This window comes from Sander vitreus, chromosome 14 (assembly GCF_031162955.1).
Source record: "Sander vitreus isolate 19-12246 chromosome 14, sanVit1, whole genome shotgun sequence".
NCBI lineage: Eukaryota > Metazoa > Chordata > Actinopteri > Perciformes > Percidae > Sander > Sander vitreus.
In genome coordinates this window covers 8874088-8888161 of record NC_135868.1, presented here as the reverse complement: position 1 = coordinate 8888161, position 14074 = coordinate 8874088, and the positions used below count along the sequence as shown (strand labels likewise).

General features: G+C 39.3%; 2 protein-coding genes across 9 annotated transcripts in view; both read left to right on the top strand.

Moving 5' to 3' along the window:
* Positions 1-100: 100 nt before the first annotated feature.
* On the top strand, positions 101-8832 carry stpg1 (sperm-tail PG-rich repeat containing 1). Of its 2 annotated transcripts, none has more exons than XM_078267949.1 (8): positions 101-257; positions 338-462; positions 546-647; positions 1001-1180; positions 1272-1380; positions 1490-1658; positions 1744-1934; positions 3212-8832. In XM_078267949.1, exons 1-8 carry the CDS (start codon positions 227-229, stop codon positions 3283-3285), a joined length of 981 nt encoding a protein of 326 aa, XP_078124075.1. In that variant the 5' UTR covers positions 101-226; the 3' UTR covers positions 3286-8832. The 2 variants fall into 2 exon arrangements, with proteins under 2 accessions (XP_078124075.1, XP_078124074.1); XM_078267948.1 differs by having other exon boundaries at positions 335-462.
* Positions 8833-10921: 2089 nt separating this feature from the next.
* LOC144528871 (uncharacterized) overlaps positions 10922-14074 on the top strand; it is a 42387-nt gene continuing 39234 nt past the window's right edge. For all 7 annotated transcript variants that reach the window (XM_078267729.1, XM_078267728.1, XM_078267726.1 and 4 more), the window contains exon 1: positions 10922-11305. In XM_078267729.1, the coding sequence (XP_078123855.1) occupies positions 11239-11305 (67 nt within the window). In that variant the 5' untranslated portion in view covers positions 10922-11238. The remainder of the gene's footprint in view (positions 11306-14074) is intronic.

The following is a 14074-nucleotide window of genomic DNA, read 5'->3' as shown; positions in this document are numbered from 1 at the left end:
CTGCTAGAAACAAAACAGAGGCGGGTTGGTATAGCTAAAGCGCCTGATGGACGGCGATGTTACCGAGAGATGGCGCTAAAGGACCACAACAGGACGTCAGATCGAACCACCGCTCTGTTTTTACGTCACCATAGCAATACATCCATGCGCCATAGCGACACGATCTGTGTGGAGTTTTAATATGGCTTCAGATTTACTGACTTTCTACGTGTTAACCAACTGAACCATGGGCAACATGTACCGAGGACTGAATAAAAGTGAGTCTATGTGAAAACCTTATATCATTTTTTAGCTAATAACTATAATATTGTTATTATCATTTTTGATTTGAAAGCAGATAGGATTCCGGCTTACACCGTTTCAACTGCAATACCAACACAATACCAAAGAGTGGTGATAACAAATAAAGAAAAGAAAGGTTTTTCATCTCAAGCTAGGAGATTCCCTTCACAAGTCTGTCTGGTAGGGACTCTCCGAACTATTACTATAAAGTATCAGCTAAAAAAAAAAGTTCAATATAAACGTAATAATGTGTTTTGTTTCAGAATGAAAATCCAGGACCAGGCAGCTATGGCTTTATTTCCAGTGCTGAAGTCAAAAGTCCTTCCTTCTCGAAGAAAGGCACCACAGGCTTTGTTGCATCCAAGGTCAGGTCCCCTAAATCAAGTAGCCTACACTGATTTCAGGTGCATGCTGAGCAGGGCCGTCACAGCCAGGATCATAGGATTATACAGATTATATGAGGTCATGTTAAAAAAGGCATACTTATTTGAACTCTTATCTCATATTTTATTTAATCTGTTATTCATTTCAAGTGTTTAACTAATTTGACGTAAATGTCTGTAAATGTTTTCCAACATGACTACCAAATTCCCACACAAAGTAAAGATAACATGAAAACAGTGGTATATTATGGCCCTTTTATATTCATGAATACACTTGTATTGCAATGTAAAAACACAAGCAGGAGCATTATTTGTCATATCATCCTCTCCAACAGACTGCCAGGGCTTCTACTAACCCACAGAGAGGCATCCCAGGTCCAAATGCATACAACCTGCAGAGCTCCTTCATAGACAAGAATAACTTCAACATTGGCGTCTCCAGGGTGTTCAGGTTGCCTGTGGCTGTGCAGCTGGATTGCCCAAAGCACAAAACTCCAGCCCCAAATCAATATGATGTATGTATGTGAATTATGCAAGTTGCTTTTAAAGACTTTGTTGTGCATCTTGTAGTTAATGTTTAGCTGTTTGTGTCTTCTGCATGGACAGGTCAGTTGTGGTAGTAGAGAAAGCTTCTCCACAGTTGTTGGTACATCACCTTTCCTGTCAAAAACTGGACGCGACGCTTTTTACCTTAACAAAAATGGACCATCACCATGTAATTACCTCTTTTTCCTCTAACTTCTGCATGCATCATCTCATCCATTTTTTTTCTTCTTAATTGTATGCATCTTAGTTTTACATCTTACACCATACATTTGTTAAAGGCCACTATGAGGTGACCAGCCACTTAGTCCAGCACGGCTCCAAGGCAGTCTTGTCCCCCTTCAAATCAAAAACCCAGAGAATCCCTCCTCTGGTGGACAACCATGTACCAGGCCCAGGAGCCTACAGTCCCCATCAGACCCCTGCACCGGTGAAGAGGACCGTCATGCCGTGAGTAAACGCACAATATTTATCGCTTTGGTTACGTGTCTAAATTTTAGTCTAAAAATGTAAATTCTATTAACTGTGTTTCAAGGAGGGGATATTATTTGGCAATATCAGCGCCTCCTTTGATTGTCCCTAAGGGCCCTCCCTTGCCAGGCCCTGGGCAGTATGACATAGGGGATTATACCGGCCTGTCTAAGCATCCCATGCCCACTGCTGCGTTTGCATCCAGAACTGAAAGAATACTCCAAAACCCACGAGCGGACATGAGGCCAGGTCCAGGTAATTCCTAAAAAAACAAATCCAACATACTTTTTTTTTATTTTTAAATACATGCATTTTACAGGACATTTTGGTTGTTGGTATGTATGTAATATATTTTCTTGTTTCTGTTCACAACTAAACAAAACAGGTGATGTGATGACCTTTTGGTTCCATAAAACAAAAATGAACAATAAACACAAGGTTATCTCTCAAGAGAGAGGGTTTCTTTTAGACTAATCATTTTATACACAAATACACAATTATATATATGTTATATATGCTAAGATACTGACTTCTGCAGTGAGGTGGTTGTGGTGTGAAATGCCATAATTTTCAAGCACTAATTTGCTCGTTATATTCAAATGCTAATTTGTACATCTTTAAATAAATACATTGGGATAGGTTTGCATTACATTTGCATCCCTACTCTGGGAGCTATTGAAATTGAGTGTGGGAACGTAGGAAACCTGCTGACTTAAGAATATGTAAATGAGGCAGGGTAAGAAAAAGTAGGTGCACATCAAAATTGAATGACATTTCACCATAAAGTAACCCCTAGAAGCTGCCAGGATTCTTCAGTCTCCCTTCTGCTTATCTACATCAATAGTCTCATTCCTTCTGAGCAAAATTAGCTAGGCTGTAATTAGTCTTTGTTGTTATAGGCTATCAAACAAGCATGCACACATAAAGTATTGTTGCGTTTATAAAGTTAGGGAGGAGGCTGGAAAAGTGTTTGCCTTTGTATGTGTATTGGTTATGATGCTCTTGTAAATAATTTACATTCAAGGGTCTTGATCCTTGACACCTATTAAGTCAGAAAGGTTGGCGAGGGTTCACTGAGGTAAAGTTTTGTTGTACTTTAACATGTTTTATTTATCAGTTAAGATGATGTGCTAAGCCCACATTTGCTGTCTGTTACACCACATAGCCGTGGTTATCCTAAAAAAGAAAATGTGCAATACATTCATATTTGAAGCCAATAAGTGACCCAGAGAAGTAGATTAACACAAGTAGCACAAAAAGCATTTTTTTGTTACCTGGAGCTGAATGTTTAAATTCTTCCCATACACACCAAGCTGTGACTTATTTAAAGAGGGAATGCCCCTCCTGGACTTTTGGGATTTCATATACAATTCTTTTTCTGTGGGTGTAGCTCAGGTTGATCATTTGCCTGACATTACTTTCTCTGGCTATAGGATAAAGACATGCATGTAGTCTTGATTTGATTATTTCAGTTGTGTCAAAAGTTTGCAAGTGTGAAAGCATTAAGTTCAACCTCCTTTCCTTTTTTCCAGGTTTCTATGATCCACAAATTTTGCCTAAACAATCCTTCTTTTACAACGACTCCAGAGTCTGGCTTCCTGTATGAAGCTTTCAAGGAAACCGGCACTGCAGATATGAACATTTTTTACATACATGAACTGTGATTATCCATATAAAAATGCTTCTATGCAAGGTATGTGGTCTCTGTTTTAAATATACATGGTTTCCTGTATCTCTGATTTTTTTTTAGATCAGTATTTGGTTGAGAGAAAAAAAGCTGAATGTTACATTTTTACAACAATGTACTCTCTATTTCTAAGTTTAAATAGGCCAATGAGATGTAAGAGGTATTTTGGAACATGAACCTTACTGTATTTATCCATAGTTGTGGTGATGGAAGGGGATGCCAAAACACTTGAGCCATATGTTTTAGCCTCACCTTGATTTCCTGATGCTCTAATCTAGAGATGATATAGATAAAATGTTAGTGCAGTCCCCGACAGCTGCTGGTCCAGTCAGTGGTACGCTACAGTAACAGCTGAGAGCTTGAGAAGACAGCACTGTGCCAACTGCTAGAGGGCGGACAGAGGGGTGGAGTGTGACTGTATGTGAGCAATGTGACTGACTGGATATGAGGCAGGGCTAGTGTTTAACCCAAAAGACAAATGGACACATCAGTCATCAGCCTTTATCAGACGTTTTCTTATTGTGGGAACAGTGGCTATATCACTTTTCTGAAGTTTGACATTTTGGGAAATATGCTTGTTTGCTTCCTGGCATATACTTGATTGATACCGCTCTCATATTTAAAGCAGCTATAATTCATAATTTCATCATAACAATGTATCAGATGACAAAAGGGGCCGCACACTGTGATGAACCTGCAGAGAATTATCACCTGAATCTGCAGCTCCCCTCGGCTTTTGGGTGCTTTATAGTGAGTTTCAGCTCATTTAGCTGTCATTTAGACACCTTCACTATTTTGGTTCACTGTCCCTGCTATCAATAGCCACTTTCCGACCAAGTAGTTACAGGAACATAGTTATAGGAAAAGTCCACTTCTAAACAGATCTACTAACTACTCTCCCCCAAAACCTTTTTTTTCCATTTGCATTCGCACTGGCCAAGTGGCTATAGGGACTGGTAGGAGGGGTAAGGGAGTGATGCAAGCACAGCAACGGTCTTTATAGCGTTAAAATCAGAACACAAATACACCAAAAAAGTATGAACTAAATTCTAAATCTAATGTATATAGCATATTTGTCATAATTTAAACAAGTCTCCCTAAGAGAAATCGGTATCTCTTCTCTCCCCTGCTTCTGCCTGCTGCACTGTGTGTGTGTGTGTGTGTGTGTGTGTGTGTGTGTGTGTGTGTGTGTGTGTGTGTGTGTGTGTGTGTGAGAGAGTGTGTGTATGAGAGACGGCCGGCCAGCTGCAGGAGTTTGACTCTTGTGGAGTTTAACGCCGAAAAGACAGTTAACCACAGGTTCCCGTTAATCTTATGATGGACATGTGTTGTGATATTTAAACAAACAAACCGTTATGGTGAAATAAAAGCCTCCTATTTACGGGACCGGTCTGAGAGACCTCCAGCTTACAGTGACCTCCGAAAACTTTGAAGCAAATTGTCAATTCGGCATCAATTTTCGCAAGACTGCCTATATTCGAAATCTAAACAGTTAATTTCTCGCCTACAACGTTGTCATAAGTGAAATTAGTGATGAATAAGATGGCGAAAATTGTTAAAATTGTCCCATTGTTGGTCTGTCTGTACCGGAAACCCGACCCTCGTTGACCTAGGTTCATATGCTGAAAAGGAAAAAGAGAGAAGACCCTGCCCTGAAGTAGGAGCTGAAAGAGTTATAGGAACTGTGGCCAGAGGGACTTAAAAATCCCCAAATTGGTCCAGTCGGAACACGAGAAAAAAAGGGTTCTAGGAATGTTATGTTCTAGGTACTGCAAAAATCCCTCCGGTCAGAAAGCAGCTATAGCGTTGTTTTCTTTTTTTTGTCTCATCGGCGGTTAGTCTATATCGACGACGTTTCATTTCCGGAGTTGTTCCTCATTTCGGCCGGATGTCCGTCACCTTCCACTTTCTTTGTGTTGGCATTTTTAACTCTGGTCGATTTCTGAGGACTATGGTTAACTGCTCCTCAGATCTCTGCAGGGTAAATCCAGACCGCTAGCTAGACTATCTGTCCAATCTGAGTTTTCTGTTGCATGACTATAACAACTTTTGAACGTACATGTTCCACCAAAACAAGTTTCTCCCTGAGGCTATTTTGCAGCGGCACTGGGGCTCCGTCCGGCGCTTAGCACCGTCCATGACGATTGTGATTGGTTTAAAGAAATGCCAATAAACCACAACACGTGTGTGGACTAGCCAGACCCCCCTCCGCAGCGCTGTGGAGGAAGGTCTGGCAATGCAAGACAAGCGACTAGTTGGTGAACATAGTGCTGCATTTAGTAGCTAAAGAGTGAGATATTTCCCTCTGGAGCCAAAAAGACCAAAAACAGAGCTAAAAGAGAGGGAATGTTGAACTTGCATGCATCAGATAGCCAGAAACACGACTCCAAATGTTTATATGTAACTGCTGTATGTGTAAATAAGCAACAGGTTTGCTATATCAACTTAAAGGTGATGGTATGTCAATGTTGTAATATGACCCACTGCATCCAAATGGCCAAAAAAAAATGTATTGCAGGTTTAAAGATAAAGCTATCGCCAGCAGCCGGTAAGCTTAGCTAAGCTAAGCGTAAAGACTGGAAACAAAGGGAAACAGTTAGCTTAGCTCTGTACAACAGTAACAAAACCTGCCTACCAACACCACCTCGGCAACTGCAAAACACTTTTGTATGGCTTAAACAAACAAGATAAACCGTGTTAATTAGCAAGTTTTAGAGGTGTTATGTGTTTTTTGTTACCTGTAGACAGAGCCGGGCTAGCTGTTTCCAGTCGTTATGCTAAGCTAAGCTAACCACCTGCTAGCTATAGCTTCATGTTTGCCAAAGCGATATTAACGTCTACGTTAACGTTCTCATCTACTGTAACTCTCTGTCAGAAAGCAAATAAGCGTATTTCCCAAAATGTCAAACTTTTGAGACAAGTTTCAAACATTGTTGTGGCATTTGTTTTTCATCAGATGCAGCTGTTGACATGGAAATTAATAGCATAGAGAAATATCGACTGGAAATTACAGAATAGAACAACAACACAGTGCCAAAGAGTTGATATTTATAGCGCTAGCTTTTTTTTCCATCTGCAAAGACAGAGGATGCTATCCAGTTTAAACCACAGTGTCATCTGCTCGCAAGGAAATCAGTTGGACATTTTTCCCCCAGCTCTGCTCTCGATAACCACACCAACTGCAGACATGCTTGACTCCCACACTATAGCAGCTGTAGTTATATTCAGACTCTGACTTCAGCAGTGTGCTCTCCAAATATGTGTACTCGCCCTGTAAAACCAAACCATTGTGCACTTGTTTTTTTTTTTTTCACAATGAAAAGAGCATTTTATAACTCTCTTTTGCAGACAGAAATGTGCTCTCCCTCCTGGTGAAACACACAGGGAGGATCCAGACAAATGTTTTAAGTGTAACTGCAGGCTTTTTAGATCAGTGGTTGCCTTTGTGGCAGTGTGTGGGAGGGGCAATTAACTATATGCCTCCATGGGTTTATGGGAGGCTCTCTGAACCTCCCCATGTCTTAGTCAAGTGCAGGCGAGTATGGACATGCACTCCCTCAAAGGAAGTCTCATTGAGAAAACTCTTTGTTGTAGGAAACATCGATACATGCAGATTAAATCAGTTGCTCATCAATTTGAGCTGATTAAAAATCATATTCATATGTTTTAGTGCTCTAACCAGGTATATGGAGTTGTATTTGGCTCTAACTGATAGCAATAATAGTCTGAGGGATCCAGTAAAAGTAATTTGTCTTGCTTAAGTGATGCTGCCTGCATCAAAGTGAAGAGCTAAATATGTCAACTTATGTCTGTCGCTTGACAGTACGTCAGGCACACTTTGTTCTGCTGTCATTTTATGAGTCTGACATAAAACGCTTAAAAAAACATGCTGTATTTATGGAATCCTTGAGAATCCGAAATAATATGAGAAAAACACGGTCAAGCGTTTTTCCTATCATATTTGTCCATCATATTTTAGCCATGCTAGTTGCAATTGGATGGCAATGTGGGTCAGTCGGTCAGTCCACTGCCAGATTGAAAAAAACTCACAGATAAATTGCCATGAAACCCTGTACAGACATCCATGCTCCCTTTAGGATGAACACTTTGACATTTCTTGCTTTTATTGACATTTTTCGAAAAAAAAAAAAAACTATTAGACGAAAACTATGTTGACGGATTGAAATTTGGTGCAGTTATTCATGGTGCTGAGAAGATGGGTATTAATGACGTTGGTGAACCCTTCATTTTATTGATCCAACACCATCATAAGGTGACTAGTCATTTATTTATTTTGAGGTTAGCCTTGAAAATAACAACATCCCACCCCCTCTCCTTTCTATATCACACGACTTATAGTATAGAAAGACAACACAAGTGGGATCAGTGTGTCATCAAGCACCTCTCAACCTGTCTGAAATCTGATTGTACTAGTAGGGGCATGAAAATGCAGCAACAAATAGTCCAGTGTGTCTACTGTTTGTAGCCTATAATGTACGTGCGTAGGTTCTCATGCAGATGAACAAGATATGTGAGGTTTACTGAGCGCTGCTTGCCTTTCCTCTACCACAGTATTGCATTTCCAAATCCCATTACTGCATCAACAAATCATTTTTTTTACCAGAGACTCCAGACTCAACAACAGAGCCAATCGCTGCCTCACAGGCACCAACAGTTCAGATCTAAGTCCATTAGCCCTGATGGAGCTGCTTCTCTTCCCTTTTCATGTGTCGCAGGGCTGCCAGTGGATTGATTAGCAATGTTTCAGCGGAGCTATTATCTGCTCAGCCATACATCAGCTAAAGTTATTTTTAGAAGGATAGTTTTTGATCATGGGAAGTGTTTTAACTGGCCAACTTTGTATTCAGGCTAAACTATAAGGAAAAGGAAAGACGTCTCTAGCATTAGCCGCAGAAACCGAAGTGTCCTGAGGTCTATGAAGTCCTTAGTGTCTTCACCAAGCTAAGTGGGTCATGCATATTTTATCTCTCTGGTAAAGCTCACATAAATGTGGCTTTTTAGCATTAGCAGTAGCTCTAACATCATGTTGTATCCTGCTCTAAAAAGTCTTAAAATGAGCATTTAGGGAATTGTCATTATGCTTTTTAACATATATTTGTACACAGTTCCATCCTTCATGTCCTGCAGATTAAAGAAAAAAACGATGGTGAAACCCAGATGACCTCATTTATAATTAATCAGAATTTTATATTCAAATTATCCACAGAAGAAGAAGGAAACGCAATGGGTGTGATTCTGGTCAGACTATTTATAAAAATATGACACTCCTTAACCCTGCAGAAGTCACCTTTATCTTCATCTATGAGAGAATATGTCACATTAAAAAATAACCATCACTTTGATATGATAATATTGATCACTGATGCAAAAGAGTTATAATATATGTCCAAGTTATCCAATAATTGTCTTATTTAGACGTTGCTGAAATCAGCCACTGTATTTCAATAAAAAAAAAAAAAACATAAAACAATGTTTAATGCTGCCATGGTGTCATATACATTTAATGGATTTCCTCAAGATTTATTTATTTATTCATCCTCGTGCTGCTGTCTTTTTTTTTTTTTTTTTTCACATAAGACTGGGTTGCAGATTTCCTCCCGGAAGACTGAAAAAGCAGTGGCAGAAAGGTCGTGTCAATTGTTAATCCACTTTTTATCGTCAATTTTATGAGGAGCATACAGGCAGATAATACCTGTTAGTTATACATTGAAAACATCATTTCAGTATACAGTGTGGAACATGTGCTTATAGCATATCCCTAAAGAAATCATGCTTTGCCTACAATAGGCTACATATCATTGTTTGTCCATTCATTAGTAGGTTTATAGAGCCATTGGAAGGCTACTTTGTTTTATTTTTGTTTATTGGTATTCCAGTATTATTCCAGTGATAGCCTATTTCTGTTTTGTATGTGCTAATTAAGGCATATTGCAAATTACTATTACAATATTAAGTATGTTCCTAATGGAGCTCTTGTCCATGAAGTGAATAATGCCTTTGGCTGTTACAAACCGTTAATTAACTTATGATTAATTGTTGTAATTACACATACAGTCCGATGTATACGCTGTTATGACAACTCGCCTAGCTACAGGCAGCAGGGCTGTTTTCAGCTGCTGGAAATCATCTGATGGTTCAAACCATTCACGGGGTCCAAGAGGACACGTTTGTTCTATTATTGCGGCTGAACCCGATGAAAGAGGCCTTACGGCGAATACAATGTTTTGTTTCACGTTTTTAATCGTCTTCGATCGATCATTTGGTCTCGTGTTTAATGTGTGAATTAGTTTCTACCCTTGCTAAACAGTTGGTACAGTCCAGTTGTCCGGCATGCGGTTTTCAACTGCGATCGGTGGCGTCAAACTAGCACGAGGAAGGAAATGACTACAAACGGAAATTAAGTAATGTTGCCTTCAGAATAAAATATGGTTCTTTTAAAATGGAGCCAAGGATGTTTGTGATACCTGAAAGTAAAACATATTTTTAACGCAATTGTTGTATACTTGCCTATGAATGATAATTTCAACAAAATAGCGGTATGCATTTCAATTATAATAATGTTACATTGGGACTGTTCCACTTTGCTGTGAAAAAACTTCTGCGACAATAGCTGTTTTTTGAGAATCAGAATCAGAAAGGGTTTAATTGCCATGTACGTTTTTTAACACATACAAGGAATTCGTTTTGGTGTTGTTGGTGCACGTCACACATTCTTTAGATGGAATATTAGAGAATGTGTGACGTGCACCAACAACACCAAAACAAATTCCTTTTTTGAGCATGATTATAAAAAAGTTTGTATTATGTACCCCGTCTTGTCTGTTTAGTGTTGTACATCATTGTTTGTCTACTTGTGACATGCCAAAGAACTGCAGACCAAAATTGGCTTCAAGCATTTGTCTTTGACAAGTAGTCTACGATACCATGCTGCTGCAAAATAGGCCAATTTGTTGTCAGACCTTCTGATCAAAGTCTCAGACAATCAATAATCAGTCTCAGAACCATTTTTGAGTATCCTCAGTGTTTATTTATTTACTACAGCCTCTTGTTGAAATGTATTGTTGATCTCAATTTTGTTTTGTCATGGCATAAGGGTATGTTGAATGTTATGCCATGCCACTTATTGTTTGTGAAAATTCCAAAAAATGCTATATTTATATTTGTTTTTTTATTAGTACTAAAAAGTGGCAACCTACAGTAATTCTCGACCAGAGAAACAATTCTTAAAAAAGGTAAATCAAGGTCCACTTACTAGCTTTTTTCTGGAGCTTTCACCTGCATGTCGTGGGCCTCTCAGTGGATGGTTTTCGTAGTTGTCATGGAGATAGCTCATTTTTCAAGGTCTAGTGAATCACCAAATTAACTTAGCAAGCTCCATCTACGTAGGAAAACCACAAGATGCAATTGAAAGCTCTGGAAACCCCTAGTTTATGGAACTTGAGTTTTGCTTTTGTCAAAATACTTGGCTTTAGAGTGCGTTTCCTTTTATTCTGAAAGTTCTGACCGGAGGTTTTCCTATTCTTTGTAACTTGACTCCGGTCCTGCGGCTCACAGGACTCCCTAAATCTTTTTATTCCCACACTGTAGATTTTCCACTGAAGAGCCACTTGATTGAACTGAGTGTCTAAAACAAAACACTGACGACAGTTTATCATAATTCAACATTTCAGTCATTCCCAGTTGTTTTCAGTCGGATCCAGTTTTTATTTCCACATAATTTTTTGGTCACTTTTTCTTCTATTCCGGTTGGATTTACAAAGGGCGTGTTAGGGGCGATCTGTACCGGGAGTTTCATCTCCTGTACTTGTGCGACTCTGAGGAATGACAGCAACTGGGAATCGATCCGCCTGAATGGAAACAATGGAATATACAGAGCTTGGAAATAATTTCGAGGAGAAGCTGACACTAACAGACAAATGTGAGTATAACAGCCTACAGTCAACATACATAAAAAATAGGTCATGAATAACGTTACTGTAGAATTAAAGAGGGTGGGGGTTCTGATTATAGCCTAAATGTTATTTATTTCCTTAATCTTTTTATCCTACCACTTATAATTAAAGTGTGTCGGCATTTTTCAGTGTATCAGCCTTACTGGGCAGTGAACATTTTAGATTCAACAGCTGCAGCAATGCAACACATTAGATTCCTCCCACATAAAATCTTAAAAGATGGGATGTTTGTCCGTCCTGGCAACCCTGCTGTAATTCCCCCACACTCCAACAGCGGCCTGTCTGCATCTCTAACAGAAATGCTGCACTGAGCAGTGGTCTCCATTACCAAACACGTCAATGGTGCACAGAGGGGGAAATGGGGAAAATGGACATATACAATCAGGCAAGCTGGTGCAGCTGGAGACACAATAACACAATATTAGTGAGATACTAAACAGATCCATGTAGGAAAACTCTAAATTTTATCTCCGTCAGTGTCTTGCTCAAGAGCACTTGAGCAGCGCAGCTACTAGCTGATGCAGAGCTTCAACATCTGCATCTCCAACTGGTGGTTTCTCACACTGCCCAGCCTCTTTGTAGATGGTCCAGTAAAGATTTAATTTCAGTGAAACCCTTATAGATAAACAGCAATATTAGTGAGTCTTATAGATTATTGTATTACTCTTGTAGATTACTGTAGGCCTACATACTAGGTTTTAATAATGTAAATATTCCATGAAATGGGCCAACAAAACCCTAAACATTATTTCAAAAGCTTGGAAGAGAAGGCTATATGGACCATTTAATTAGGCTAGTAATCACTCAGTAAATGTAAATGTTTTGTCTGTGATTTATGTTTTTCTTTTCGTAAACAACGAAGGTCTGAAGTGGTTTGAGTTCTTTATTTCTGGTCTGATTTTCTCTCTGGATTTGGCTTATATAATTTTGTGTGGTGCCTTGTAAGCATCACACGCTTATAAAAAAACACCTCCATCACACATCTCCCCTTGACCTGTGTACTGGTAGAAGGTGACTTTCTGTGCATTGGCAGCCCTCCCCCCATTTCCAGCTGATGTGGAGAGCTTTGGATAGAGGGAGTAACGTCTGCCGCAGCTTTTTATCACAGCAAAGGCAGGCTGTCATGGTGCTGGCTCGCTGCATGTGTGGGTGTCTGTATGTTCAAGAAGAAGAATAGGAACTATATATCCGACAGATACTGGAATTTTGAGGACAATGATGATATTAATATTTGGGAGTTCATAACCATAGGCCATTGTAATAGTTTTGTTTAAACATAAACACATAATATTAACAAACAATCTTGATACAGATCCCTTAGATTTGTTTTTTCTTTTAAATTGTTACTCAGGAACGAACACGGCGAGACATTTATAATTGAAAAATGAACTTGTCAGCGCTCTGATGGTCAAAATATGTAATGGTGACGCTGTTTGACATTTCTGCAGTGCAATTTCTTGTTTCTTATCCGCTGATATAGACTGATACTCTGCAATAGTCTGGATGATATATCGTTCTAGCTCTAACAGAAATCCCTTAACATGAGGATAAGCCTGCAAATTACATACCCAAAATAAAATGGCTCCTGTTCTTGACTTCTTTTGGTTAAACTCCTTATTGTGATCTCTTCTGAAAGTAAACCTTTTGGAGTTTACAATAAAAAAGTTAGAATTAGTCTCAAGTGATACTGAGTGAAGGCACTAACAGGGTATTGTAAGGGTTCTCCTCTTTTTCTTTCAGTTTTTTATGCACTCATGTTAAAAAAATATACCTATTGCTTCATTGGTATTTTACTTAAAATGGTTTACACGGGTCGAGTTGTGATGCTTTAAGTGCTTTTAAATGTTTAGTTTGTCAACTTTGAGAAAGACTTTAACTGAATGTTGTTTGTTCAGTGGTTAAGAGGAGGGAGATATGTATGTTTTTGAGGCATGGTCGTCAACTCTGAAGCCGTCTTTTGATGCTTAATTATAATCTTTGCTGTAAAAAGTGTATTTATTGAAATACTCAACAAGCTTGAATTGTTCTTGAGCAAATTCATCCATCAATAAGGGAAAAAGAAAGCATGTTTTGGTTGCAGGCCTTCCAGTCAGAGCTGCAGCACACAGCAGGGTTGATCTACGTGACGTTATCAGGAATGCTAGACGCCGAAAAAGGCAGTGGTGTAAGATAAACAGAAACATTCTTTCTCTCTGACTCCTTTTTGAGAGCTGTGAGTCTCATTGTTGTTAAAAGAAAGATAGAAAGACAAGCCAACACGATTTTTTTTTTTTTTCAGCCTAGTTTGCTTGCAGGGCTGTGAGAGGGGATCATAATCCCATTTCAGTAAAGTGATTTATTCAGGTCTGTGGTTGGCAGACCTTTGGTTTAGCCCTTATGCATGGAGACCATCCACATCACTAACACACACATACACAAATACACATTCACCCCTCCTGACCTCATATATCTCCTGTCATCCCTCACAGCCCCTGAAACCAGTCAACCAGCATTACGCCACTTAATCAGAGTCTGTTTTTCTGTCTTCTGGTGTTACTCAGTGTCCATGCCACAGAGCAGAATAGGGTTTTTTTTCTTAGAGGAAACACAGCTAGCGGCTTCCTTTCTTACTAACTTTGGAGTCAAACCAAGACATGACATGTTCAAAGACACTCTGTCTGGCTCACAATAGGAGTGGCTCCGGCTTTTTGTGTGGTGCAGACAGAAAACCTCTGCGCTTGTTTGTAAAGGAGTTT

Bases quoted from the DNA above. Each gene is read 5' to 3' on its own strand.
- stpg1 (XM_078267948.1), top strand. From the start codon at position 227: ATGGGCAACATGTACCGAGGACTGAATAAAA. The intron at 1,181-1,271 runs GTATGTATGTGA...CTGCATGGACAG, and splicing joins CAGCCCCAAATCAATATGAT to GTCAGTTGTGGTAGTAGAGA. The intron at 1,935-3,211 runs GTAATTCCTAAA...CCTTTTTTCCAG, and splicing joins GGACATGAGGCCAGGTCCAG to GTTTCTATGATCCACAAATT.